The following is a 21,312-nucleotide window of genomic DNA, read 5'->3' as shown; positions in this document are numbered from 1 at the left end:
TAAAAGAAAAGTAAGCCAAACATATGGAATGTGTTTTCTTGCATACTTCGGTATCATAAAACATTCTCTAAAGGCAAAGGATCCTTCACGTGCAACCATGAAGCAGGCTCCTGGGCAGAGGGTTACGCCTCTTATGCAAATACTCAAGAGGAGCGATTGGAGCCCCGCCTACCTACAAAAGCAACACACTGCAACTAAAGATACTGATAACTTTACCGTTTTGTCTGCGCTGCGATCCGCTGCCGTCACACTCTCGGGGTGGGGTTTCTAGTTTAGCTGCGCGGAGAAAAGCGACTGTCTGGTAGAGTGATGTCACATAACGAATAGACGAGAGACCGAACCAGTGACTGATTGTAATAGCTGGGGAAAGCGCACCTGTTGAATAACAGGCTCACAACCATATTCCCGTTTTCCGTATTTCTTCGAAGCTTTTGGCTGCGTTTTAAAAGTTCAGAATGACGGATACAATACTTACCAACGGAATCAAGGACCGAGCGGGTCAGAATGGATATTTTAAAAAGGTGAGTGATTTTTAAGTTTTTATGATAGAGATGATAGCGCGGTTACGCAGGGGACGTTCATAACGATGAATGTGTTACAAACCGTACACTTATGAATGGACTCTGTCTGTTATGAACGCAGTGTTTCTGCTTTCACTGACATGCATAGCGGCCTAGTGGATGTATTTCTGATGTTTTTCATCTCTATCAAAACAACCGGTGTTGATGTCTGACGTACTACCTGTTTGATTATTGGTTTATACCCTGTTTTTTTTTAATACGATAACGCTATCTGCGGGTTTTAATGGGTTTGACTGATTGTCAGGTGTGGCAGTGGCCACTTAATGTCATTGGTCGCTATCGCATTGGAACATACGGCAGTTGGTTGTCAAAGATCTTCTGGTGATATACACTACAGTTCAAACGTTTTAGAAGCGCTTTTCTTTATTTTATTCTATTTTATACATTTGTAAAATAATTGTGAAGACATCAAAACTATGAAATAACACATACGGAATCATGTAGTAACCCAAAAAAAAGTGTTAAACAAATCTAAATATGTTATATTTGAGATTCTTCAAATAGCCACCCTTTGCCTTGGTGACAGCTTTGCCCACTCTTGGTATTCTCTCAACCAGCTTCACCTGGAATGCTTTTCCAACAGTATTTTAAGGAGTTTCCCTATATGCTTAGCACTTGTTGGATGCTTTGCCTTCACTCTGCGGTTCAACTCATCCCAAACAATCTCATTTGGGTTGAGGTCGGGTGATTGTGGAGGCCAGGTCATCTGATGCAGCACCCCACTACCCCCCCCACCACACACCATAACACACATGCAGAAATCATCAGGTTTGAACCAAAAATTTGGACTCCAGACCAAAGGACATATTTCCACAGGTCTAATGTCGATTGGTCATGTTTCTTGGCCCAAGCAAGTGTCTTCTTATTATTGGTGTCCTTTAGTAGTGGTTTCTTTGCAGCAATTTGACCACGAAGGCCTGATTCACTCAGTCTCCTCTGAACAGTTGATGTTGAGATGTGTCTGTTACTTGAACTCTGTGAAACATTTATTTGGGCAGTCATTTCTGAGGCTGGTAACTCTAATGAACTTTATCCTCTGCAGCAGAGGGAACTCTGGGTTTTTCTTTCCTGTGGCGGTCCTCATGAGAGACAGTTTCATCATAGCGCTTGATGGTTTTTGCGACTGCACTTGAAGAAACTTGAAAAGTTCTTGAAATGTTCCGTATTGACTTTTCCTTCATGTCTTAAAGTAATGATTGATTGTCGTTTCTCTTTTCTTATTTAAGCTGTTCTGGCCATAATATGGACTTGGTCTTTTATCAAATAGGGCTAACTATTGCATACCACCCCTACCTTGTCACAACACAACTGATTGCTAAATCATTATGTTAATAACTAATGTGGTGAGATACAAGAATCGACATTAAAACATTGTAGAGATGTTTGACCTTTTGACTAACACCCTTTATATGACCATTTTCTACCTTATAGAATAATAGTGAAGACATCAACACTATGAAAAAACACATGTAGTAACCAAAACAATGTAGTAATCAAAATATATTTTATATTTGAGATTCTTCAAAGTAGCCACCCTTTGCCTTGATGACAGCTTTGCACAATCTTGGCATTCTCTCAACCAGCTTCATGAGGTAGTCACCTGGAATGCATTTCAATTCACAGGTGCGCCGTGTTTAAAGTTCCTTTGTGGAATGCATTTCCTTAATGTGTTTGAGCCAAAATATCTCAATCTGCTCAACTGATCACTTGGTCCATTTAAAGACGGGACCAGGGTGAAAGAACATAAACCTTATCCTATTGCTCCCATTATTTTGCTAACAAGAAAGAAACTATTAGGGAGTATTGTGTGTGTGTGTGTGTGTGAGTGTAGTGGCCAGCCTAATGGACCTATATCTTACAGCCTACTGTGAATACATTATCAGGTATTTATGGAATGCTTTTATCTACTGAGGTGTGTGTGCTCCTTCCTGCCTGTGTGTCTGTGGTGTGTGTATCTTTCTGAGGAACATCCCCCCCCTTGGATACCAAGCTGGCGAGGTTTAGAGAGATAGCTTGGCAGTCTGCTAGAAGATACCAAACCCTACTGTTACGCTTGTTTACACTGAGCTGCTCAGGAGTCGGATGCACAATCATGTTTCCATTAACACACTGTGGACTCGGCGAGAGACGTTGTCTCACCCATATATCTCAATGCAGAGATGGGATCTGTCCCAAACTGGATCTTTATCCACAGGTTCCACGCTACTCCATCGAGAAGACTGAAATACTGCTGGTTTCCCCCGATAACTGCCCTTTTCGTCGTCATGCTAGCTAGCAGTAATGACAGCAGACTGCCAAGCTCTCTCTCTAACCTAGCAGTTCATCTCAATGGGCCGGTAACCGAATGGTCGCTGGTTCAAATCCCCGAGACGGCAAGATGGAACAATCTGCCGTTCTGCCCTTGAGCAAGGTAGTTAACCCCCAACAACAACTGTTCCCTGGGTGCCGATGACGTCGATAGTCCCCACCTCACCTCTCTGATTCAGAGGGGTTGGGTTAATTGCGGAAGACCCATTGAGGTTGAAGGCTTTCTGTTGAGCAACTGACTAGGTATCCCCCCCTTTTCCCAACTGACTAGGTATCCCCTCCCTTTTCCCAACTGACTAGGTATCCCCCCTTTTCCCAACTGACTAGGTATCCCCCCTTTTCCCAACTGACTTATCCCCCTTTTCCCAACTGACTAGGTATCCCCCCTTTTCCCAACTGACTCCCCCCCCAACTTTTCCCAACTGACTAGGTATCCCCCCTTTTCCCAACTGACTAGGTATCCCCCCTTTTCCCAACTGACTAGGTATCCCCCCTTTTCCCAACTGACTAGGTATCCCCCTTTTCCCAACTGACTAGGTATCCCCCTTTTCCCAACTGACTAGGTATCCCCCCCTAGGGCTTTTCCCAACTGACTAGGTATCCCCCTCTTTTCCCAACTGACTAGGTATCCCCCCCAGCCCCCGACACATTTTCCCAACTGACTAGGTATCCCCCCACTTTTCCCCAAACTGACTAGGTATCCCCTTTTCCCAACTGACTAGGTATCCCCCCCTTTTCCCAACTGACTAGGTATCCCCCTTTTCCCAACTGACTAGGTACCCCCCCTTTTCCCAACTGACTAGGTATCCCCCTTTTCCCAACTGACTAGGTAACCCCCCCTTTTCCCAACTGACTAGGTAACCCCCTTTTCCCAACTGACTAGGTAACCCCCCCTTTTCCCAACTGACTAGGTAACCCCCCTTTTCCCAACTGACTAGGTAACCCCCCCCAACTGACTAGGTTTTCCCAACTGACTAGGTAACCCCCCTTTTCCCAACTGACTAGGTAACCCCCCCTTTTCCCCAACTGACTAGGTAACCCCCCTTTTCCCAACTGACTAGGTAACCCCCCCGAATTTTCCCAACTGACTAGGTAACCCCCCTTTTCCCAACTGACTAGGTAACCCCCCCCTTTTCCCAACTGACTAGGTAACCCCCAACCCCCCCCTTTTCCCCCCTTTCCCAACTGACTAGGTAACCCCCCCCCTTTTCCCAACTGACTAGGTATCCCCCCCCTTTCCCAACTGACTAGGTATCCCCCCTTTTCCCCCCTTTTCCCAACTGACTTGGTAACCCCCTTTTCCCAACTGACTAGGTAACCCCCCTTTTCCCAACTGACTGGTATCCCCCCCTTTTCCCGGTACTGAAAGTTTGGTATCATGTCCCATCCCTAAAGGTAAAGTTTGGAGGACAGTGGCATGTCCCATCCAGCTGACAGAGATATGGAGGACATGTCCCATCCCTGCATTGAGGTTCTTGTCCCGGTAGGGTCGGTGTCTTCTAGCTGACAGAGATATGGATGATGAATCCCAGCCAGGCATCGGTCGTTGCCCCCATAACATTCCTTTTATATTAGGCCTAGGGTGTGTCCCAAGTGGTACACTATTCCCTATGGGCCCTGGTCAAATGGTACACTCTTCCCTATGGGCCCTTGTCAAATAGTACACTATTCCCTATGGGCCCTGGTCGAATGGTACACTCTTCCCTATGGGCCCTGGTTGAATGGTACACTATTCCCTATGGGCCCTGGTTGAATGGTACACTCTTCCCTATGGGCCCTTGTCAAATGGTACATGGTACACTATTCCCTATGGGCCCTGGTCAAATGGTACACTCTTCCCTATGGGCCCTGGTCGAATGGTACACTCTTCCCTATGGGCCCTGGTCGAATGGTACACTATTCCCTATGGGCCCTGGTTGAATGGTACACTATTCCCTATGGGCCCTGGTCGAATGGTACACTATTCCCTATGGGCCCTGGTCAAATGGTACATGGTACACTATTCCCTATGGGCCCTGGTCGAATGGTACACTCTTCCCTATGGGCCCTGGTCGAATGGTACATGGTACACTATTCCCTATGGGCCCTGGTCGAATGGTACACTATCTGCAATGGGCCCTGTTCTGAAGTAGTGCACTATAGGGGCCCTGGTCTGAAGTAGTGCACTATAGGGGCCCTGGTCTAAAGTAGTGCACTATAGGGGCCCTGGTCTAAAGTAGTGCTCTATAGGGGCCCTGGTCTAAAGTAGTGCTCTATAGGGGCCCTGGTCTAAAGTAGTGCACTATAGGGGCCCTGGTCTAAAGTAGTGCACTATAGGGGCCCTGGTCTAAAGTAGTGCTCTATAGGGGCCCTGGTCTAAAGTAGTGCTCTATAGGGGCCCTGGTCTAAAGTAGTGCTCTATAGGGGCCCTGGTCTAAAGTAGTGCTCTATAGGGGCCCTGGTCTAAAGTAGTGCTCTATAGGGGCCCTGGTCTAAAGTAGTGCTCTATAGGGGCCCTGGTCTAAAGTAGTGCTCTATAGGGGCCCTGGTCTAAAGTAGTGCTCTATAGGGGCCCTGGTCTAAAGTAGTGCTCTATAGGGGCCCTGGTCTAAAGTAGTGCTCTATAGGGGCCCTGGTCTAAAGTAGTGCACTATAGGGGCCCTGGTCTAAAGTAGTGCTCTATAGGGGCCCTGGTCTAAAGTAGTGCACTATAGGGGCCCTGGTCTAAAGTAGTGCACTATAGGGGCCATTTGGGACACAGCCCATGAAAGACCTGTCATGAAACCAGAGTTATTCTTCAGAGATGTAGTTTCTCCTGGATTGAATCTGGGATTCCTGGGAGTTTCTGTAGAAAGGGGTTTAGTGTCTGTAGAGGGGGTTTAGTGTCTGTAGAGGGGGTTTAGTGTCTGTAGAGGGGGTTTAGTGTCTGTAGAGGGGGTTTAGTGTCTGTAGAGGGGGTTTAGTGTCTGTAGAGGGGGTGTCTGTAGAGGGGGTTTAGTGTCTGTAGAGGGGTGTCTGTAGAGGGGGTTTAGTTCAAAATGTTGGCTCTTCAATTGTATAATAGATATCCACAGAAGCCCAGACCATCTGTAGAGCCCAGGGTAGTAAATAGATCACCATAAAGACCATCTGTACAGGAGCCCAGGGTAGAGCCTAGTAAATAGATCACCGTAAAGACCATCTGTACAGGAGCCCAGGACCATCTGTACAGGAGCCCAGGGTAGAGCCTAGTAAATAGATCACCGTAAAGACCATCTGTACAGGAGCCCAGGGTAGAGCCTAGTAAATAGATCACCGTAAAGACCATCTGTACAGGAGCCCAGGGTAGAGCCTAGTAAATAGATCACCGTAAAGACCATCTGTACAGGAGCCCAGGGTAGAGCCTAGTAAATAGATCACCGTAAAGACCATCTGTACAGGAGCCCAGGGTAGAGCCTAGTAAATAGATCACCGTAAAGACCATCTGTACAGGAGCCCAGGGTAGAGCCTAGTAAATAGATCACCGTAAAGACCATCTGTACAGGAGCCCAGGGTAGAGCCTAGTAAATAGATCACCGTAAAGACCATCTGTACAGGAGCCCAGGGTAGAGCCTAGTAAATAGATCACCGTAAAGACCATCTGTACAGGAGCCCAGGGTAGAGCCTAGTAAATAGATCACCGTAAAGATCACAAAGACCATCTGTACAGGAGCCCAGGGTAGAGCCTAGTAAATAGATCACCGTAAAGACCATCTGTACAGGAGCCCAGGGTAGAGCCTAGTAAATAGATCACCGTAAAGACCATCTGTACAGGAGCCCAGGGTAGAGCCTAGTAAATAGATCACCGTAAAGACCATCTGTACAGGAGCCCAGGGTAGAGCCTAGTAAATAGATCTGTACCCCAGTAAAGACCATCTGTACAGGAGCCCAGGGTAGAGCCTAGTAAATAGATCACCGTAAAGACCATCTGTACAGGAGCCCAGGGTAGAGCCTAGTAAATAGATCACCGTAAAGACCATCTGTACAGGAGCCCAGGGTAGAGCCTAGTAAATAGATCACCGTAAAGACCATCTGTACAGGAGCCCAGGGTAGAGCCTAGTAAATAGATCACCGTAAAGACCATCTGTACAGGAGCCCAGGGTAGAGCCTAGTAAATAGATCACCGTAAAGACCATCTGTACAGGAGCCCAGGGTAGAGCCTAGTAAATAGATCACCGTAAAGACCATCTGTACAGGAGCCCAGGGTAGAGCCTAGTAAATAGATCACCGTAAAGACCATCTGTACAGGAGCCCAGGGTAGAGCCTAGTAAATAGATCACCGTAAAGACCATCTGTACAGGAGCCCAGGGTAGAGCCCAGGGATCACCGTAAAGACCATCTGTACAGGAGCCCAGGGTAGAGCCTAGTAAATAGATCACCGTAAAGACCATCTGTACAGGAGCCCAGGGTAGAGCCTAGTAAATAGATCACCGTAAAGACCATCTGTACAGGAGCCCAGGGTAGAGCCTAGTAAATAGATCACCGTAAAGACCATCTGTACAGGAGCCCAGGGTAGAGCCTAGTAAATAGATCACCGTAAAGACCATCTGTACAGGAGCCCAGGGTAGAGCCTAGTAAATAGATCACCGTAAAGACCATCTGTACAGGAGCCCAGGGTAGAGCCTAGTAAATAGATCACCGTAAAGACCATCTGTACAGGAGCCCAGGGTAGAGCCTAGTAAATAGATCACCGTAAAGACCATCTGTACAGGAGCCCAGGGTAGAGCCTAGTAAATAGATCACCGTAAAGACCATCTGTACAGGTTGTCTGGTGTCTCTTTCTCACTTATTTGTTGAAAACCTTTTATTTAACTAGGCTAGTCAGTTAAGAACAAATTCTTATTTTACAATGATGGCCTACCCCGGACAAACCCCGGACGACGCCGGGCCGATTGTTCGCCACGCCTCTATGGGACTCCCAATGACATCCGGATGTGATACAGCCTGGATTTGAACCAGGGACTGTAGTGACGCCCAGTGCCTTAGACCGCTGCGCCACTCTGGAGTTCAAAGGTCACGGTCGTAAGATATTTACAGTGTCCCGTAACCTTTAACTATGGAGGAAGATAATTCCCTAGCCTGTCGTGGAGTAATGGGACATGTCCCAAGTAGAACCCTATTCCCTATGTAAGACTGAACACTACTTTTGACCAGGGCCCATAGGGTGTCATGTGACCGTGGCGTAACATGTTGACTCAGGCTGTCACCGTTCTCACAGGCTGAACCAGTGCAGTCACATATTTGTCTATCCGCCCAGGCAGAGGCTTGTTTTCCTTAGTCAACCTGTAGTTAGTGCGGAGATGAAAATGATTGGGGTTAGGTGTTGAAAGGGGTTAGGTGTTGAAAGGGGTTAGGTGTTGAAAGGGGTTAGGTGTTGAAAGGGGTTAGGTGTTGAAAGGGGTTAGGTGTTGAAAGGGGTTAGGTGTTGAAAGGGGTTAGGTGTTGAAAGGGGTTAGGTGTTGAAAGGGGTTAGGTGTTGAAAGGGGTTAGGTGTTGAAAGGGGTTAGGTGTTGAAAGGGGTTAGGTGTTGAAAGGGGTTAGGTGTTGAAAGGGGTTAGGTGTTGAAAGGGGTTAGGTGTTGAAAGGGGTTAGGTGTTAGCTGCCCTGATCTCCCTGTGGAGAGAGTCTGGCCTTAGGCTTTGTAGCAGACTTCCTCTGTCTATTAATGCTCTGTTTATGAGTCTGATGATCAAGGGAGAGGGTGGGAGTTAGACCCCCCCCCTCTCTCTCTCTCGCTCCCTCTCAATTCAATTCAAGGGCTTTATTGGCATGGGAAACATGTGTTAACATTGCCAAAGCAAGTGAGGTAGACAACATACAAAGTGAATATATAAAGTGAAAAACAACAAAAATTAACAGTAAACATTACACATACAGAAGTTTCAAAACAGTAAAGACATCTCGCTCCCTCTCTCTCTCGCTCCCTCTCTCTCTCGCTCCCTCTCTCTCTCTCGCTCCCTCTCTCTCTCTCTCTCCCTCTCTCTCTCTCTCTCTCTCTCCCTCTCTCTCTCGCTCCCTCTCTCTCTCTCGCTCCTCTCTCTCTCTCTCGCTCCCTCTCTCTCTCTCGCTCCCTCTCTCTCTCGCTCCTCTCTCTCTCGCTCCCTCTCTCTCTCGCTCCCTCTCTCTCTCGCTCCCTCTCTCTCTCGCTCCCTCTCTCTCTCGCTCCCTCGCTCCCTCTCTCAATTCAATTTCAATTCAAGGGCTTTATTGGCATGGGAAACATGTGTTAACATTGCCAAAGCAAGTGAGGTAGATAATATATAAAGTGAATATATAAAGTGAAATAAACAATAAAAATTAACAGTAAACATTACACAAACAGAAGTTTCAAAACAATAAAGACATTAGAAATGTCATATTATATATATATATATATACAGTGTTTTAACAATGTACAAATGGTTAAAGGACACAAGATAAAATAAATAAGCATAAATATGGGTTGTATTTTTACAATGGTGTTTGTTCTTCACTGGTTGCCCTTTTCTCGTGGCAACAGGTCACAAATCTTGCTGCTGTGATGGCACACTGTGGTATTTCACCCAGTAGATATGGGAGTTTTTCAAAATTGGATTTGTTTTCGAATTCTTTGTGGATCTGTGTAATCTGAGGGAAATATGTCTCTCTAATATGGTCATACATTGGGCAGGAGGTTAGGAAGTGCAGCTCAGTTTCCACCTCATTTTGTGGGCAGTGAGCACATAGCCTGTCTTCTCTTGAGAGCCATGTCTGCCTACGGCGGCCTTTCTCAATAGTAAGGCTATGCTCACTGAGTCTGTACATAGTCAAAGCTTTCCTGAATTTTGGGTCAGTCACAGTGGTCAGGTATTCTGCCGCTGTGTACTCTCTGTGTAGGGCCAAATAGCATTCTAGTTTGCTCTGTTGTTTTGTTAATTACTTGACACATTGGAAAGAATTATCTTTGTGTTTTCTCATGATTTGGTTGGGTCTAATTGTGCTGCTGTCCTGGGGCTCTGTAGTGTGTGTTTGTGTTTGTGAACAGAGCCCCAGGGCAGAGGGACCCCAGGTTCATCTCACTGTAGGGTGTGTTTGTGTTTGTGAACAGAGCCCCAGGACCAGCTTGCTTAGGGGACTCTTCTCCAGGTTCATCTCTCTGTAGGGTGTGTTTGTGTGTGTGAACAGAGTCCCAGGACCAGCTTGCTTTAGGGGACTCTTCTCCAGGCTCGCTCTCTCTCTCTCTTGCTCTCTCGTGTAGAACGCAACAGTATATTTCATGGAACAGTGATTTGAGTTTTTCCATAGTGTCTTCACACACCACAGCAACCTTTCCCACTCCTGTAAGCAGGCTTGTCAAGCCAAAGCTCGGTCTCTGTCTGAAGAGGTTTGCACATTCAGGAAACCACAGGGCAATAAGACATACAGGAGTCCTGGTGATTTGGTCACGTTTAAACAACATTTGGGATTTGGAAACAGTGTTCGGCGTTGGTGGAGTTTTGGCCCTTTTTTCTGTCTCCTCTCGCTCACTGTCTCTGTCTCTCGCTCACTGTCTCTGTCTCTCGCTCACTGTCTCTGTCTCTCGCTCACTGTCTCTGTCTCTCGCTCACTGTCTCTGTCTCTCGCTCACTGTCTCTGTCTCGCGCTCACTGTCTCTGTCTCTCGCTCACTGTCTCTGTCTCTCGCTCACTGTCTCTGTCTCTCGCTCACTGTCTCTGTCTCTCGCTCACTGTCTCTGTCTCGCTCACTGTCTCTCTCTGCTCTCTGTCTCTGTCTCTCGCTCACTGTCTCTGTCTCGTCACTGTCTCTGTCTCTCGCTCACTGTCTCTGTCTCTCGCTCACTGTCTCTGTCTCTCGCTCACTGTCTCTGTCTCTCGCTCACTGTCTCTGCTCACTGTCTCTCGCTCACTGTCTCGCTCTCTCGCTCACTGTCTCTGTCTGTCTCTGCTCACTGTCTCTCGGCTGTCTCTGCTCACTGTCTCTGTCTGTCTCTGCTCACTGTCTCTCCTCACTGGCTCTCGCTCACTGTCTCTGCTCACTGTCTCTCGCTCACTGTCTCTGTCTCACTGTCACTGTCTCTCTGCTCTCTGTCTCTCTGGCTCTGTCTGTCTCTCGTCTCTGTCTCTGGCTCTGTCTCTGTCTCGCTCACTGTCTCTGGCTCTCTGTCTCTGGCTCTCGCTCTCTGTCTCTGTCTCTGTCTCTGGCTCTCTGTCTCTGTCTCTCCTCACTGTCTCTGTCTCTGGTCTCTCACTGTCTCTCCTCACTGTCTCTGTCTCTGCTCCCTCACTGTCTCTGTCTCTCGCTCACTGTCTCTGTCTCTCGCTCACTGTCTCTGTCTCTCCTCACTGTCTCTGTCTCTCGCTCACTGTCTCTGTCTCTCGCTCACTGTCTCTGTCTCGCTCACTGTCTCTCTCGCTCACTGTCTCTCGCTCACTGTCTCTCGCTCACTGTCTCTCGCTCACTGTCTCTCGCTCACTGTCTCTCGCTCACTGTCTCCCTCACTGTCTCTCGCTCACTGTCTCTCGCTCACTGTCTCTGTCTCTCGCTCACTGTCTCTGTCTCTCGCTCACTGTCTCTCGCTCACTGTCTCTCGCTCACTGTCTCTGTCTCTCGCTCACTGTCTCTGTCTCTCGCTCACTGTCTCTCGCTCACTCTCTGTCTCTGTCTCTCGCTCTCTGTCTCTCGCTCTCTGTCTCTCGCTCTCTGTCTCTCGCTCACTGTCTCTGGCTGTCTCTGGCTCTGGCTCTGGCTCTCGCTCACTGTCTCTGTCTCTCGCTCACTGTCTCTGTCTCGCGCTCACTGTCTCTGTCTCTCGCTCACTGTCTCTGTCTCGCGCTCTCTCTGTCTCTCATCTCTCCCTCTCTCTGTCTTCTCTGCCTGGTGAGAATGAGCTCAGTGATTTACTATGCTGCTCTAGCAAATGCTCCACAGACTCGCCGCTCAACTCCTGGTCTGCCGATAATCCTGTGAGATGCCATGGCAACGTGGTTTCAGGCCGGGTTCCCAAACCGCTGCTGTTTCCCTGAGCAGGTCGTTAGGGACGTTTGTCCCCCCCCCAGGCGTTAGGGATGTTCGCCCCCCCCAGGCGTTAGGGAACGTTGGTCCCCCCAGGCGTTAGGGACGTTTGTCCCCCCCCCAGGCGTTAGGGATGTTGGTCCCCCCCCCCAGGCGTTAGGGATGTTGGTCCCCCCCCCAGGCGTTAGGGACGTTTGTTCCCCCCCCAGGCGTTAGGGAACGTTGGTCCCCCCCAGGCGTTAGGGACGTTGGTCTCCCCCAGGTGTTAGGGACGTTGTACCCCCAGGCGTTAGGGACGTTTGTCCCCCCCAGGCGTTAGGGACGTTTGTCCCCCCAGGCGTTAGGGACGTTTGTCCCCCCCAGGTGTTAGGGACGTTTGTCCCCCAGTGCAACAGCAGCCAGATACCATTGACGTAGAATCAGCTCAAGGCTGTCCCAAACCACTCAGACAAATTGACAACATGTGCCCAGACTATACAGGGAATAGGGCTCTGGTCTATAGTAGTACCACTATACAGGGAATAGGGCTCTGGTCTATAGTAGTACCACTATACAGGGAATAGGGCTCTGGTCTATAGTAGTACCACTATATAGGGAATAGGGCTCTGGTCTATAGTAGTACCACTATATAGGGAATAGGGCTCTGGTCTATAGTAGTACCACTATATAGGGAATAGGGCTCTGGTCTATAGTAGTACCACTATATAGGGCTCTGGTCTAATAGGGCTCTGGTCTATAGTAGTACCACTATATAGGGAATAGGGCTCTGGTCTATAGTAGTACCACTATATAGGGAATAGGGCTCTGGTCTATAGTAGTACCACTATATAGGGAATAGGGCTCTGGTCTATAGTAGTACCACTATATAGGGAATAGGGCTCTGGTCTATAGTAGTACCACTATATAGGGAATAGGGCTCTGGTCTATAGTAGTACCACTATATAGGGAATAGGGCTCTGGTCTATAGTAGTACCACTATATAGGGAATAGGGTTCCATTTGGTACAAGTCTGTCTGGACAATGTCAGAGGAAACACAGTAAAAAGCCCCCGTGTTTCTACTGCAAAATAACATTCAATCATCCCTTTAAGAAAGACTCCAGCTACTTCTCTTTAATTAGGGTTTAACCGTGTTTGTAGCCAAACCTCATTATATTGTGCTGCTGCAGGGAAAATTAAACCGTGAGGGTGAACTCTGACCTTATTTCTCTCCTCCTGTCCAATCAGACAGTTTGTATAACGTAGAGAGATGTTTACCGTGATGAAACCGTGGCTCTACATTCATGTTGTTCTTTATGTTTGACGTTCCACAACACTCCTCCTTCACTCTGAATGGTTCAATGGAGAGGGTCTCTTCAGTAGTCTATCCAAAGACGAGAGAGGCAGCTAACTCGTCTGTTCCCTGATTTACTATGTCGGCGTCCCAATTGGACCCCCCCCCTACCTGTTCACTGGGCCCATAGGGCCTTGGTCAAAGTAGTGCACTATGTCGGGTGCCATTTGGGCTGCAGAATATAACTTGGGGCTTGTTATTGGGAGCTTGTTAGTGGCCAGCAGACACGGTCCCCAGTCTGTTGGTCCAGACCGAAGCTGAGAGAGACTGAGAGTCTTTGTCCCAGGCTGAGCTCCGTTACTAATGAACACTCTAATAGGACTCTGTTCTGGGCCTGTTTTCATAAAGAGCCTCTCAATGTAGTTGTGCTGATCTGGGATCAGTTTTGTCTGTTAAATAATAATGAATTAAAGGGGGGGGACCTGGTCGTACATCAGCACTCCTATTCTGAGGGGGGGGGGTCAGCACTCCTATTCTGAGGGGGGTCAGCACTCCTATTCTGAGGGGGGTCGTACATCAGCACTCCTATTCTGAGGGGGTCGTACATCAGCACTCCTATTCTGAGGGGGTCACATCAGCACTCCTATTCTGAGGGGGGGGTCGCACTCCTACATCAGCACTCCTATGCTGAGGGGGGGTCGTACATCAGCACTCCTATGCTGAGGGGGTCGTACATCAGCACTCCTATTCTGAGGGGGTCGTACATCAGCACTCCTATTCTGAGGGGGGCGTACATCAGCACTCCTATGCTGGGGGGGGGTGTACGCACATCAGCACTCCTATTCTGAGGGGGGTCGTCACATCAGCACTCCTATTCTGAGGGGGGTCGTACATCAGCACTCCTATTCTGAGGGGGGGGGGTCGTACATCAGCACTCCTATTCTGAGGGGGGTGTACATCAGCACTCCTATTCTGAGGGGGGTCATACATCAGCACTCCTATTCTGAGGGGGGTCATACATCAGCACTCCTATTCTGAGGGGGGCACTCCTATTCTGAGGGGGGTCATCAGCACTCCTATTCTGAGGGGGGCACTCCTATTCTGAGGTCATCATCAGCACTCCTATTCTGAGGGGGGTGTACATCAGCACTCCTATTCTGAGGGGGTCGTACATCAGCACTCCTATTCTGAGGGGGGTCGTACATCAGATGCTTTGTGAGTACTTGGACTGTTCCCAGTTCTGGACTGTTTTTAATAGGACTCTGTTCTGGGACTGTTTTTAATACGAGTCTGTTCTGGGACTGTTTTTAATACGAGTCTGTTCTGGGACTGTTTTTAATAGGAGTCTGTTCTGGGACTGTTTTTAATAGGAGTCTGTTCTATGACTGTTTTTAATAGGAGTCTGTTCTGGGACTGTTTTTAATAGGAGTCTGGAAGGTTCTGGACATAAATCCACCCCTACAGTACGCTGTTTCTCTACTGTGACTTAAGATTCAGATTGACACCTGACTAAATGGATTTCAGCCGGCTGCAGTATCTAAAGGACCAATCAGGAAGACATTCCTTGGGATTCATATTATCCCCCAAAAATCTACCTAGTTTCACTACCGGTTTATAATTCATATTGATCTCAAGAGATTTCTGGGTAAATATTGATCAAGAGATTTCTGGGTAAATATTGATCAAGAGATTTCTGGGTAAATATTGATCAAGAGATTTCTGGGTAAATATTGATCAAGAGATTTCTGGGTAAATATTGATCAAGAGATTTCTGCACACTCTGACTATAGCCTTATTGGCTGCACACTCATAGCCTTGACTTTTTGAATTTACAAAAGATTTAAAGCCTATCTGGTCAGTACCCTGGGCTGCACACTCTGACTATAGCCTTGTCACCTTGGCTGCACACTCTGACTATAGCCTTGTCGACTGGCTGCACTCTCTGACTATAGCCTTGTCGACTTGGCTGCACACTCTGACTATAGCCTTGTCGACTTGGCTACACACTCTGACTATAGCCTTGGCTACACACTCTGACTATAGCCTTGGCTGCACACTCTGACTATAGCCTTGGCTACACACTCTGACTATAGCCTTGGAAACAGCAGAGGGAACTGCCCCCACACATCTGGAACAGTAGCCTTGTAGCGTTTTAAGTTCCTCGGCATGTTCATCACTGACAAACTAGCCTTGTCACAGACTCGTGAGGAAGGCGCACAGCGCCTCTTCAACCTCAGGAGGCTGAAGAAATTCGGCTTGTCACCAAAAGCACTCACAAACTTCTACAGATGCTAATCGAGAGCATCCTGGCTGGCACACTCTGACTATAGCCTTGTCCAGAGGGTAGTGAGCTGCACACGCATCACCGGGGCAAACTACCTATGACTGTTTTTACCTCCAGGACACCTACACCACCCGATGCTACAGGAAGGCCATAGATCATCAAGGACATTGCCTGTTCACCCCGGCTGCCATCCAGGCTGGTGCATCAAAGCTGGGACCGAGAGACTGAAAAACAGCTTCTATCTCAAGCCTGTTAAACAGCCACCACTTGGCTGCAACACACTGTCAATGACACTGACTCTACTAGCCTTGTCATGGGAATCTGGGAAATGATGCTGCACAATGCTACTGACTACCCTAGCCTTATGCATACGTTGATACTGTACTTGGCTGCAATACTCTAGCCACTTTAACTATGCCACTTGGTTTACATACTTATCTCATATGTATATACTGTACTGATATCATCTACTGTATCTTGCCTATGCTGCTCTGTACACACTCTGTACATATTCTTTAGTGTATGACAGAGTTTTTTTTGGAATTGTTAGTTAGATTACTTGGCTGCACAACTAGAAGCACAAGCATTTCGACTCGCATTAACATCTGCTAACTATATGTGACTAAAATGATTTGATTTGGCTACACACTCTGACTATAGCCTTGGCTACACACTCTGACTATAGCCTTGGCTACACACTCTGACTATAGCCTTGGCTGCACACTCTGACTATAGCCTTGTCGACTTGGCTGCACACTCTGACTATAGCCTTGTCGACTTGGCTGCACACTCTGACTATAGCCTTGTCGACTTGGCTGCACACTCTGACTATAGCCTTGTCGACTTGGCTGCACACTCTGACTATAGCCTTGTCGACTTGGCTGCACACTCTGACTATAGCCTTGTCGACTTGGCTGCACACACTCTGACTATAGCCTTGTCGACTTGGCTGCACACTCTGACTATAGCCTTGTCGACTTGGCTGCACACTCTGACTATAGCCTTGTCGACTTGGCTGCACACTCTGACTATAGCCTTGTCGACTTGGCTGCACACTCTGACTATAGCCTTGTCGACTTGGCTGCACACTCTGACTATAGCCTTGTCGACTTGGCTGCACACTCTGACTATAGCCTTGTCGACTTGGCTGCACACTCTGACTATAGCCTTGTCGACTTGGCTGCACACTCTGACTATAGCCTTGTCGACTTGGCTGCACACTCTGACTATAGCCTTGTCGACTACTGCACACTCTGACTATAGCCTTGTCGACTACTGCACACTCTGACTATAGCCTTGTCGACTTGGCTGCACACTCTGACTATAGCCTTGTCGACTACACACTCTGACTATAGCCTTGTCGACTGGCACACTCTGACTATAGCCTTGTCGCTTGGCTGGCACACTCTGACTATAGCCTTGTCGACTTGGCTGCACACTCTGACTATAGCCTTGTCGACTTGGCTGCACACTCTGACTATAGCCTTGTCGACTTGGCTGCACACTCTGACTATAGCCTTGGCTGCACACTCTGACTGCCTTGGCTGCACACTCTGACTATAGCCTTGGCTGCACACTCTGACTATAGCCTTGGCTACACACTCTGACTATAGCCTTGTCGACTTAGGCTGCACACTCTGACTATAGCCTTGTCGACTGGCACACTCTGACTATAGCCTTGGCTACACACTCTGACTATAGCCTTGGCTACACACTCTGACTATAGCCTTGGCTACACACTCTGACTATAGCCTTGTCGACTTGGCTGCACACTCTGACTATAGCCTTGTCGGTGGCTGCACACTCTGACTATAGCCTTGTCGACTGCACACTCTGACTATAGCCTTGTCGACTGCACACTCTGACTATAGCCTTGTCGACTGCACACTCTGACTATAGCCTTGGCTGCACACTCTGACCATAGCCTTGGCTACACACTCTGACTATAGCCTTGGCTACACACTCTGACTATAGCCTTGGCTACACACTCTGACTATAGCCTTGGCTACACACTCTGACTATAGCCTTGGCTACACACTCTGACTATAGCCTTATTGGCTACACACTCTGACTATAGCCTTATTGGCTACACACTCTGACTATAGCCTTATTGGCTACACACTCTGACTATAGCCTTGGCTGCACACTCTGACTATAGCCTTGGCTACACACTCTGACTATAGCCTTGGCTACACACTCTGACTATAGCCTTGGCTACACACTCTGACTATAGCCTTATTGAATCATACCACGCTTGTGTAACGGCAGTCAAGACTAAAGTCAAATGAGCTTCATAACCTCTTTCAATGAATGACCCAAATATTTTTGCTAAATGGACCCGAGGATTTTATAAAGCCGACCAGGGGGGGGTATTCTAGAAGTATTTTGACATGCTTAGGCTAGACGTGCTTTCATAATGCAGCCTATGGGTTACAGAATAAAGTTAGGATTTTTTTATGCGAGACAGGAGTCAGTATTTGGGGTTTCAGTGGGATTGGGATTGGATAATAGCCTATAGGCTCTAGGACCATAGAAGACAGAATGTTGTCTGTGATAGAGATGCCTATAACGTAGTGAATTGTCCATAGGGCCAATAAAATTTGTGACTTCATGAAGAGTCACAATGACATCTCACAGAGAGACGTTATTTTATAGGTTAAACTGTTGGGGTTTCCTGTAGGGTTTATTCAATGCATTTGTTCAGTCCAGCAGTGTCAATTATGTGTGTTTTGGATTAATGGTGACATTGTGTGTAGTAAATATGCTAGGCTAAAGGCTTCCATTAACAACCTATTGTGTAGTAAATATGCTAGGCTAAAGGCTTCCATTAACAACCTATTGTGTAGTAAATATGCTAGGCTAAAGGCTTCCATTAACAACCTATTGTGTAGTAAATATGCTAGGCTAAAGGCTTCCATTAACAACCTATTGTGTGTAGTAAATATGCTAGGCTAAAGGCTTCCATTAACAACCTATTGTGTAGTAAATGCTGGCTAAAGGCTTCCAAACAACCTATTGTGCTAGGCTAAAGGCTTCCATTAACAACCTATTGTGTAGTAAATATGCTAGGCTAAAGGCTTCCATTAACAACCTATTGTGTAGTAAATATGCTAGTCTAAAGGCTTCCATTAACAACCTATTGTCTAGTAAATATGCTAGTCTAAAGGCTTCCATTAACAACCTATTGTCTAGTAAATATGCTAGTCTAAAGGCTTCCATTAACAACCTATTGTCTAGTAAATATGCTAGTCTAAAGGCTTCCATTAACAACCTATTGTCTAGTAAATATGCTAGGCTAAAGGCTTCCATTAACAACCTATTGTGTGTAGTAAATATGCTAGGCTAAAGGCTTCCATTAACAACCTATTGTGTAGTAAATATGCTAGGCTAAAGGCTTCCATTAACAACCTATTGTGTAGTAAATATGCTAGGCTAAAGGCTTCCATTAACAACCTATTGTCTAGTAAATATGCTAGGCTAAAGGCTTCCATTAACAACCTATTGTCTAGTAAATATGCTAGGCTAAAGGCTTCCATTAACAACCTATTGTCTAGTAAATATGCTAGGCTAAAGGCTTCCATTAACAACCTATTGTCTAGTAAATATGCTAGGCTAAAGGCTTCCATTAACAACCTATTGTCTAGTAAATATGCTAGGCTAAAGGCTTCCATTAACAACCTATTGTGTGTAGTAACTATGCTAGGCTAAAGGCTTCCATTAACAACCTATTGTGTGTAGTAAATATGCTAGGTTAAAGGCTTCCATTAACAACCTATTGTGTAGTAAATATGCTAGGCTAAAGGCTTCCATTAACAACCTATTGTGTAGTAAATATGCTAGGCTAGTAAATATGCTAGTCTAAAGGCTTCCATTAACAACCTATTTGAATAATGTGCTATTTATATTTTGCTAATCTGATGCTGCTCATGTTGTGGATTTGCAGTCGTGCCAAATTGGGGGGGAAATGTTGTTTGCCATTACATTTTGTTTCTGGAAATGTGAAGTATTCCCAGTTACTGTTAATCCCTATTTGGGACTAGCCTGGGATTGAGAAAGACTGCCCAGGGTGGTTGTGGGAACTGCCCAGGGTGGTTGTGGGAACTGCCCAGGGTGGTTGTGGGAACTGCCCAGGGTGGTTGTGGGAACTGCCCAGGGTGGCTGTGGGAACTGCCCAGGGGTGGTTGTGGGAACTGCCCAGGGTGGCTGTGGGAACTGCCCGGGTGGCTGTGGGAACTGCCCGGGGTGGCTGTGGGAACTGCCCGGGGTGGCTGTGGGAACTGCCCGGGGTGGCTGTGGGAACTGCCCGGGGTGGCTGTGGGAACTGCCCGGGGTGGCTGTGGGAACTGCCCGGGGTGGCTGTGGGAACTGCCCGGGGTGGCTGTGGGAACTGCCCGGGGTGGCTGTGGGAACTGCCCGGGGTGGCTGTGGGAACTGCCCGGGGTGGCTGTGGGAACTGCCCGGGGTGGCTGTGGGAACTGCCCGGGGTGGCTGGCTGGGAACTGCCCGGGGTGGCTGTGGGAACTGCCCGGGGTGGTTGTGGGAACTGCCCGGGGTGGCTGTGGGAACTGCACAGGGTGGCTGTGGGAACTGCCCGGGGTGGCTGTGGGAACTGCCCGGGGTGGCTGTGGGAACTGTTCCCTGACATTTTGTCACTTCCTTTGAGACAGACAGATCACATGTCCCTCTGTGTCCTTTAGTCAAGAGGCAGATCACATGTCCCTCTGTGTCCTTTAGTCAAGAGGCAGATCACATGTCCCTCCTGTAGTCAAGAGGAGGAGGAAAGGCAGTGAAGTCCACCTGGTCAGGTGACTCAGGTTTAGGTTTTCCCTCCGAGAGCGTTGATGCTAGCTAGAGGAATGTGGTAATCTCTCTGTATGGATCAGAGCTGGTAGTTCCTGACTGAACCTCTTTGACTGAACCATTTTCAGCAACGGAACCCACAGGGAAGTAGTGCACTATGTAGGGAATAGGGTGTCATGTGGGATGGGAGTTTCTATCTTTCCTGCGGGGGTTTCCTTAGTGACAACGACACCTTAAAACACACAGTCCAGGGCTGGGTATTGTGACGGAAGTTACAGCTTCCTTTTCATAGTCAAATGTTGTCATAAATATCATGACATCATTCTGAATGAGCCTAATAAACTGGTATTGATGGTGTATTGGCATAGCATCAGCATATTGTCATAGGGCCAAGCCCTGGGAGTCTCCTCCCTCTGATGTAGTGGTCTTATTTCCATACAGCGATCAGAGCCACATCCTTTACAGGTGTGTCTCTCTCTTTTTGTCTGTCTCTCTCTTTTTGTCTGTCTCTCTCTTTTTGTCTCTCTCTTTTTGTCTCTCTCTTTTTGTCTGTCTCTCTCTTTTTGTCTGTCTCTCTCTTTTTGTCTGTCTCTCTCTTTTTGTCTGTCTCTCTCTTTTTGTCTGTCTCTCTCTTTTTGTCTGTCTCTCTCTTTTTGTCTGTCTCTCTTTTTGTCTCTCTCTCTCTCTTTTTGTCTCTCTCTTTTTTTGTCTCTCTCTTTTTGTCTCTCTCTTTTTGTCTCTCTCTTTTTGTCTCTCTCTTTTTGTCTCTCTCTCTTTGTCTCTCTCTATGTCTCTGTCACTGTCTCTCTGTCTCTGTCTCACAACAATAGCTGCTCTCTGACCTTGCCAAGCCACATCTCCTTGTCTTTATTCTAGTTTTTATAAGGTGATTAATGACAGTCTATGAAGCCATTTACAAACACCCAGTATTGTTGTGTTGAGGAACAGTATGCATTATGAACAACACCTGACAGGTGACGACATTCTGGTTGTTGTCCACTTGTTACAGTAGTGTTTTATTTGTCGAAACAATATTATAAGTAAATCATATTTTATTTTTTGGGGGGTATGTTTACTTGTTAGGTCGATATACAGTAAGTTG

General features: G+C 47.4%; 1 protein-coding gene across 1 annotated transcript in view; it reads left to right on the top strand.

The window, feature by feature from the left end:
* The first annotated feature begins 201 nt into the window (after positions 1–201).
* Positions 202–21,312, top strand: part of LOC121845719 (rhophilin-2-like) — a 77,802-nt gene continuing 56,691 nt past the window's right edge. The window contains 1 exon segment of the mRNA XM_042317559.1: positions 202–521. Coding sequence (XP_042173493.1) covers positions 456–521 — 66 coding nt within the window. The 5' untranslated portion in view covers positions 202–455.

Source organism: Oncorhynchus tshawytscha, unplaced genomic scaffold, assembly GCF_018296145.1.
Source record: "Oncorhynchus tshawytscha isolate Ot180627B unplaced genomic scaffold, Otsh_v2.0 Un_contig_1806_pilon_pilon, whole genome shotgun sequence".
NCBI lineage: Eukaryota > Metazoa > Chordata > Actinopteri > Salmoniformes > Salmonidae > Oncorhynchus > Oncorhynchus tshawytscha.
Note: the sequence above shows the minus strand (reverse complement) of the source record. Positions and strands in the feature narration are given on the sequence as shown.